This window comes from Suricata suricatta, chromosome 2 (assembly GCF_006229205.1).
Source record: "Suricata suricatta isolate VVHF042 chromosome 2, meerkat_22Aug2017_6uvM2_HiC, whole genome shotgun sequence".
NCBI lineage: Eukaryota > Metazoa > Chordata > Mammalia > Carnivora > Herpestidae > Suricata > Suricata suricatta.
The window spans coordinates 100,880,500-100,888,834 of record NC_043701.1 but is presented as its reverse complement, the minus strand read 5'-3'; the positions used below and the strand labels follow the sequence as shown (position 1 = coordinate 100,888,834).

The 8,335-nt window shown below is 46.5% G+C and overlaps 1 protein-coding gene across 1 annotated transcript in view; it reads left to right on the top strand.

Annotated features, from left to right (window-relative positions):
• ABCA13 (ATP binding cassette subfamily A member 13) overlaps positions 1-8,335 on the top strand; it is a 317,064-nt gene that overhangs the window by 122,883 nt on the left and 185,846 nt on the right. Inside the window, exon 33 of the mRNA XM_029919211.1 lies at positions 7,712-7,826. Within this exon, the coding sequence (XP_029775071.1) occupies positions 7,712-7,826 (115 nt within the window). The remainder of the gene's footprint in view (positions 1-7,711; positions 7,827-8,335) is intronic.

Here is an 8,335-nt window from a genome sequence, read left to right as displayed (position 1 = left end):
AGGAAAAGGTTTCCTTGGAAGGGCGCATGCTCTTTCCTCCAGGGCCTTAGCACCTTCAGTTTTCTGGGCTGGGGGTGGGAGGGGGTGTCCTGGAGGAGCAGGAGCAGGCCAGCATGTCCCCGGCCTGAGTGACAGCTGGCGTCCCTTGTGTCCCTGGCGTCCCTGCTGTCCCTGTGTCTGCACCTGGATGTGTCCTGGCCGAAGTCCACAGTGATGGGCTGACAGGGACGCGTGCTGCAAATGTCCAAGTCCTGCTTCCGAAAGCAGTCAGCCTGGTCCCGGCATACTGACCCGAGGCCCCTCACCGTACACATTTTTCTTGTTTCTTTTCCTGGGGATTTACTTCACGTGAACCAATTTAGCCCCTCTCTCCTATATTTGGGGAGAAATCCACCCTCTTGATTACCCATGGGGCCCAGAGCCCTAGACCCCCTCCGTGTCCTCGAGGGACGCATTGTGTGGAATTGGCTGGTGACACCATGCAGACTGGGAAGCAGAAGAAACACAGTGTTGTATCCTTTCTTGTGCCCCTCAAAGCCCCGATGGGCTCCCCTCCCTTCTGGTCGTGGAGCTGTTTTGTTAAAACCCCAGGTAATGGTTTATCCAATGTTCACTGTATTCTTCCTGCCCAACCCCCCCCCCCCCCCGTCTCCAGGAGCCATAATAATGCTTCTCTTAAAAGTGTGTCACATTTTTAAACACATCTCATTCATCCTTTGAAGGAACCTCATAAGATAAATATAGCTGAAGAAACGGAGGCTCAGACGGGTCACAGTTATTCCCTGCGGGGTCTCATGCCCTTCCCTCCCCCGGGAGCTATGAATCACCGCTTTTGAGCATTTTACATGGGAGCGTGTGTCCGCACCTTTGTCACTCAGCTGTCACTTCACTCTGTTGTCTGTGAACACCTGCCTTCTGTTTTTTTCTGTATTCATTGGAGCCCGGGTTCCATGGTGGTGAACTCTGGATGTGCGCTGGTTGGGGGGAGGGTTCTGGTGGCCCGTGTCTGTTCCGTGTCTGGGGACAGAGTTGCTGGCTGTGCCATGAGGGGTCTCAGCCAAAGCCCTCATTTAGAAACAAGGCGAGTTTCTTCCCCCAGCTTGTTCTCCCAACCATTTTTAAATTATTATTTAGTTTTGAGAGGGAGAGAGAGAGAATCCCACAAGAGACAGCGAGAGAGGAAGGGAGAGAGAGGGAGGGAGAGAGTGTGGAACCCGATTTGGGACTCATGACCTGGGTCAACGTCTGTTGCTTAACTGACCAAGCCATTGGATGGCCCTAATTAATTATATTTAGTGTTCTTTTATCTTTTATCTTTGTGGTTATCTCAGACGATTACTTTTCTTTCAGTCACTATTTTAAGCATGTCTCCTCAATCTGATATACAGCTAAAAATTCCTTGTTTTCTACATATGTGGAATAAGGATGTCTAGGGTCTTCTTTGCCGAAGAGCTGTTTAGGTCAAGTTTCTTGTAATTTTCAAGTGGAAACCCTCAGGAGTTTATAGTCACTCAGTGTACTTAGGGTAAGAAGAAGGAAAAAAAATAGGGGTGCCTGGCTGTCTCAGTTGGTTAAGCGTCTGTCTGACTCTTGGTTTAGGCTCAGGTCCTGATCTTACGGTTCATGGGCTCAAGCCCACTTAGTGCTCTGCAGTGTTGGGGTGGAGCCTTCTTGGGAGGATCCTCTCTCTCACCCTTGCTCTCTGCCCCTCCCTGGCTTGCTTGCACTTTCTCCTTCTCTCTCAAAATAAATAAATAAACTTAAAAAAATAAATGAACGCTAACCTGTGATAGCATGTTTAGAATCAGATTGACACTTAGAACTGCATCATGCACTAACTGCCAACTAGGTTGATATGCCCTAATTTTTATATTGCCATCAGAAGACATTGTCGTTGGGGAGCCTGGGTGGCTCACTTGGTTAAGCGACATCAGCTCAGGTCATGATCTTGCGGTTTGTGAATTCGAGCCCCATGTCAGGCTCTGTGCTGACAGCTCAGAGCCTGGAGCCTACTTCAGATTCTGTGTCTCCCTCTCTCTCTGCCCCTCCCCCACTCATGTTTTGTCTCTGTCTCTCAGAAATAAAAAACATTTAAAAAATTTAAAAAGAAAAAGATGTCTTTATCAATTCCACTTTTTGGAATAGTAGCATTTTTCTTTATATATAATCTACTCCCGTGAATGGTTGAAGGGCTGTAGACCTTTAGAATGCTGTGCACAGCTGTGAATGATCACGTTCTGGGTCTATTTAATGTTTTGTGCATGTTAAGTCTCCCTTGTATGAAATTAAACCAATGACCCCTGCTTTTTTTCTCCCTTCCTCTCTTTCTCTCTGTCTTCCCCCCTCCGCCTCTGTATTTTCACTTCTTTGCTGTGCCTTTGCCCCTCCGTTCATTTTAGACTTTTCCAAAGCCTTTTGTGTCAGGTGTGTCTCTTGTATGTCTCATATACCTTCTTACATAGGTGAGGTTAGCTGTGTAATAGCATGAAGTGAAGTTTTGTGTATATATGTTCTTTGTTAAGTATTTTTCTATACTATAATTTTGCTTTTATATACTTTTATATGTTTATTTTTGAGAGAAAGAGAACAAGCAGTAGATTGCAGAGAGAGAGAGAGAGGGAGACAGAGGATCCGAAGTGGGCTCTGCATCTGACAGCAGAGAGCCTGAAGAGGGGCTTAACCTCATGAACCATGAGATCATGACCTGAGCTGAAGGCAGACATTTAATCAATGGAGACACCAAGGCGCCCTGTTTTTCTAAATATTTTAATTTTATTTTTTAATAATTCTGCTTTAAAAATGTTAAACTTTACTCATATTTAATAATGATTTATTATTGTTCTGGTGGTTACCTTATAGTTAGAACAGTCTATAAATAATATCAGCCCGTGGGGCACCTGGGTGGCTCCATCGGGTGAGTGTCTGACTTTGGCTTAGGTCATGATCTTGAGGTTCACGAGTTCAAGCCCTGAGTTGGGCTCTGCACTGACAGCCCAGAGCCTGGAGTCTGCTTCTGATTCTGTGTCTCCCTCTCTCTGTCCTTCCTCTGTGTGCATGCTCTCTCTCTCTCAAAAATAAATATTAAAAAAATTAAAAAATAATACTAACCTTTTACTTTTACTTTTACCTATGCAAAATAAAAATGAAGTAATTTCTCTCCTTCCTCATTAACCTTTTCCTCTCCATCATGCAGTTTTAGTTGATGTTATCTCCATGTCTTCCATCGTACCAGAAAGCATGCCTGAGCTTATAGTTTACCTTTGTCAGCACTGAACAAAGAGCCTGAGTTGGGCATTCACCAACTTTTTCTTTCTCTCTGGCTCATATCCCCTAAACTGCCAATTTTGTTTGTCATATCATTTTTATATTTCAGGGAACATGACGTTTCCAGTCTGTCTTGTCATATGAATTTCCACTTTTGTTTTAGTCTTACTTTTATTGGAATATATATCCATTGCTTAGCATTACCCTTACACTGAAATTTATTGGTCATCCTTGGGCGGGCTAACATTTGTCTTCTAGTAATTTCCTTCAGATGAGCTAGTAATTTCCTTCAGATAACCTGATTTCTTCCATACTTAAAATGCTTTGAGGCATTCATATTTGAAAGGCAGCTTGGTTGGATATGAAATCCTTGACTCACCATTTCCTCAAGTATCTTGTAGAAATAACTCCATTATCTTTGGCCATGAATGTGATTATGGGGCAATCTGAGGCCACTTTGATATTTCCTTGCTTTTATTTGAACCCGGTAATTTTGCCACATTGCTAGTAACTTGAAAATTCAATCAATTTCCTGGGATCCATTTCACTGTTGACCATTCTAGAATAATCTTCCATGGCACAAGATAAGACTTTCAATGTGTAGATTTGAGTTTTCTCGCATGGAAACTTTTGGTATGTTCCAGCATTACCAATGTCTTCTCTTCCAGTATTTGGTTTTTCTTCTCCAGGGGCTCCAACTGCATACATTTCTTTACCTTGCGTTTCTTAGTCATAAAATTTCCCAATTTACTTATTTATTTTTAAGTTTATTTACATATTTCAAGAGAGAGGGAGAGCACAAACAGGGGAAGGGCAGAGGGGAAGAGGGAGAATCCCAAGCAGGCTCTGCATAGTCAGCATGGATCCTGTAATGGGGCTCAAACCCATGAACCGTGAGATCATGTCCTGAGCTGGAATCAAGAGCTGGATGCTTAACCAACTGAGTTACCCAGGTGCCCCTAAGATTTCTCTAATCTAAAAACATACCTTTTGTAAAAACTTACTTCTGTTTCTTTTGGTTATGTGTCTTATATCCATTTTCTATGTCCCTTACTAGATTTCACAGTTATCGGTTTGACCTGTGCTTCCTTCAAATATGTCCTCATTTGTGTGATGGCCGTTGTTTCTCTTCTTTCTTTCCATGTTCTTCCAGTTTACATTTCAGATCTCCTGGCTCTCTTGCCATCTTATCAGTGAACTGTAACAGTTCTTCAATAAGGTACTTTTTACGTAGGAATTGCCTCACCGAAGCTTTTGAAAATGATCGCAGCACATACATTCACGATTCTCATCTGCTTCATGTCGCCATCGTTTTGGGCAGGTCTTCATTTGTTAATGGCTGTGAGACTCACCCGGCTTTATTCCTTATATAGCTGTGCTGGATTGGCTCTTGGTATCACTCATTTTGGACGAATCGGGTCTTCCTGCCCACTTGTTTGCAAGAGGGTCCTGTCCATGGTGACAACTGGGTGACCTTAATGGCTAGACAGCTCCGAGGTGCTCTTTTCTGTGACCACAAGGACTGAGCGCTTCCCGCAGATATGCGTCTTCTCTTTCCCTGGAAATAGGTCTGGGTGCAAGAGTGGCCTCAGACACCACCTACCTAAACATGCAGCTCGGCACCCACTTAACACATTCCATTGTGCCCTCAGATCATGCCCTTAGACTTTAAGAAGTTCAGTTTTGGGGTGCCTGGATGGCTCAGTCGGTTGAGTATCCGACTCTTGATTTCAGCTCAGGTCATGATCTCATGGTTTGTGAGCTTGAGCTCCATTTCAGTCTCCACACTGAGCGTGCAGAGCCTGCTTGGGATTCTCTCTCTCCCCTTCCTGCTCTATCTGGCTTTCTCAAAAAAAAAAAAAAAAAAAAAAAAAAAAAAAAAAAAAAAAAGCAGAAGAAGATGCAGTTTTGATGGGACCTTCTAGAGCTAGAGGGTGGGGTTTTGCCTCATTCATTGCTCACCTACTTTTTTGTGTGACTTTTTCTTGACCTTGCTTCTTTTTAGCGGCTATTTCAAATACTTTCAAGCATTTGTCAAGAATGAAATGAACGTTTTTCCCTTCATTTGTTGGTTTGGGACTGGTATTCAGGAGCGGATTAGGAAAGGGGGAGGTACGTAGCCATGTATTGCAATTTCTCCTTCCATGGGATTCCTCCCACGGCCTCCCTGGGGCAGGCATGTGCAGAGCGTCTGGGCATTCTCTGGGATCTGAGGTGGGGGCTGCAAGACCTCCAGGTTGGGTTTACTCAGTTTCCAGCCTCTCATGACATTCTCCTTTACACAGATGCAGGGGTCCACAGGACACACCCATCCTAGCCCCAGACCCACATAGAATCCTGACTCAGTGTGACTTCTGAAATAACTCAGATGGAAACTTACTTACCATTTGTGCGTGATGCTTACTGGCTCTTTTGTAAGACTGAGTTGTTGGAAGAATAGAGTTCATTGCCCTCGATTCTGGTGCTTTTAAGTAAAACAGACTTTTTTCCACTCCCTCACTTCTGTCCCCCCAGAGGAGTTCTGTATTCATTGTTTCTAATTTTCCAGGTGATGCAAGCTATATTTTTGTGGGAAATTGGGTCCCTCCCGGGGAAGAGATGTCATTCGTGGGACGTGCAGGCATGTAGAGTACATGGCACTTTCTGCTCATAGTCTTGCACTTGCCCCAGACTCTATAAGAACAATGACTCAAAACCCCCAGCAAATCACAAAACCGAAGAGCACAAGAGTTGATAGTATGCCATTGCCATATAGCCTACCACCTAACTGATAATTTAGCTTTAAAATGTGGTTCACCAAGTGGATCGCTCATTGTAGTCGTCTTAAGCAGAAAAATGAATAAAAGCAAAGAACCTAACTCCCTCCCCCTTATGTACTCATTCACAGTTTCATAAACAAATGTTTGGCTTGCACCGTGTGGCCAGCTTGACCAAGCAGAGGAAGTACAGTGGGGGGCCCTCCCTGATGGGCTTACCGTCCAGAGTGAAGGGCAGAGGGTCCATGCTGGAGTTAACACTCTGAAGGGGAGGTCGGGGTGAGGTTGGGGCCCTGGGAGGCTTTGCAGCAGGGACCCAGCCAGAAAGTTGTGTCTCCAGTCGGCATCTTGGCCGGCAGCCTTGCTTTCCTCTGTCTACACTGCAGTCAGTGGTTTTTTAAAAAGCCATACACCTGATATGTCCCCTCTCTGTGTCCTTCTCCCCCTTCCAAAGCCCCGTCGTAGCATTCCCTTGTTCTTTGAGTAAACCAGCCCTCACCCGGACATACGGAATCCTTGTATCATGTGCCCCCAGCTAACGTGCCACTCCGTGTCCTAACCCACACCCCTGAGCCCTGCCCCCGGGCCCCTGTACTCTGGTCCTCACACCTGCTGCTCCTCTCCCTGGAGCCAGGTCCCTTCAGATTCCTGTGGGCCCCATTTCCTCTCTCTGTCTGTTCACCACAGACATCTTGGCCAGCTTTTCTTCTGAATACTTGACACAATGCTGTGTGTCACCTTGTGCTGGCATATGCTAAGTGCCCCCACCCCCCAGTAGAATGCAGGATCCTTTGACAGGACCTTTCTCTCTGGTTCATCCACAGACCACATGCTTGCTAAAATGGCTTGCCCCTTTGGGTGGCCTCGGTGATGAGTCAAATAATAATATGTGGGCCTCGAGCGCAGAGGGTAAGGGGGGAAGAGGCAGCGAGCAGGGCTGCAGGGAGAATCCCGCATTGAGGGAGAGGTCACGGTGAAGGAGAGAGAGGAGACTGACAGAAAGCTGGAAGTTGTTCTGGAGGCGAAAAAAGGGAGGGGAGGAGGGCCCTGTCACTGGCTGTCAGACACAGCTGAGAGGTCAGAAGGAAAACGGGAGAAATTCCCATCGGGTTGGAGGCCTGGCTGTCATGAGTGTTCTTGACAGAGGTCATGCCAAGTGCGTGTTAGAAAGCGAAGCCTGGGGGGCTCAGTCTGTTAAGCCTCTTGATTTCAGCTCAGGTCATTATCTTATGGCTCATGAGTTCGAGCCCTGTGTGGGGCTCTGTGCTGACAGCGTGGAGCCTGCTTAGGATTCTCTGTCTCCCTCTCTCTCTGCCCCTTCTGTATTCATTCTCTCTCTCTCTCTGAAAATAAATAAATAAACTTAAAGCTATGGTAGTCGTGAGTTGATGGCCGCTTTCCTTCTTCCTACCTTCTCTGCCCAGGAGGGTATCAGAGAGGATTCACTGGGGATGGGCGATGGTGGCTTCTCCAGGGACCACCAACCCCTTGTGGAAGTTGCATGTGTATTAAATCAGGACACCAGCCAGCGGTCCTAAGTCACAAGCCTGTTGAAATAGTCCCTTGAGATACTGTTCCTTAAAAGGGCTTGTAGCTTCCAAGGACAATGTAAAAGAGCGTGCACACGTGAGCCTGACTCTGGGCAGGACCCTCCTCTTGCCTAGGACGCTGACCGCATTATTCCCTTGCAGATTCTTGAACAATGTTGGTTTCTTTTTCCCTCTGATCATGATGCTGACGTGGATGGTGTCTGTGGCCAGCATGGTCCGGAAGCTGGTGTACGAGCGAGAGATCCAGATAGAGGAGGTAATCAGTCCAAGTGCTCGCTCGGGAGACCAGGGGGGGAGGTTGGGGCTTCGGGCAGAATCCTGGTCCCAGAACTGGCCTGGGGCTCTGGTTGGCCTGTCCTCCGCTCTGCTGGGGCTCCTGGACACAGCCGAGTGGAGGCAGGGGTCTCAAGGAAAACATTTCACATTGAAGCCTGACGCCTGGCCAGACCATATGGGTGTTTCGGGTGGAGATGGAAGCAAGCCCAAGGGTAGGCTCATGAGGTTCAAGGACAGGACCCAGTGCTGCTCATTCAGCAATATTTATACAACCCAGAAAGACGTGCGGGTGGACTTCCCATCTTGATGTGTGGTTACAGTGCCCACAGGCAGCCTTGTTATTTTTGTTTTATTATCATTAAAAACTGTAGCTGACAAACTGCTTTTAAGAAGGAGAGTTCATGAAAGCACCAGGTGGGGGCGCCTGGGGGTTCAGTCGATTAAGCATCTGACTTCGGCTCAAGTCATAATCTCGCAGTTCATGAGTTC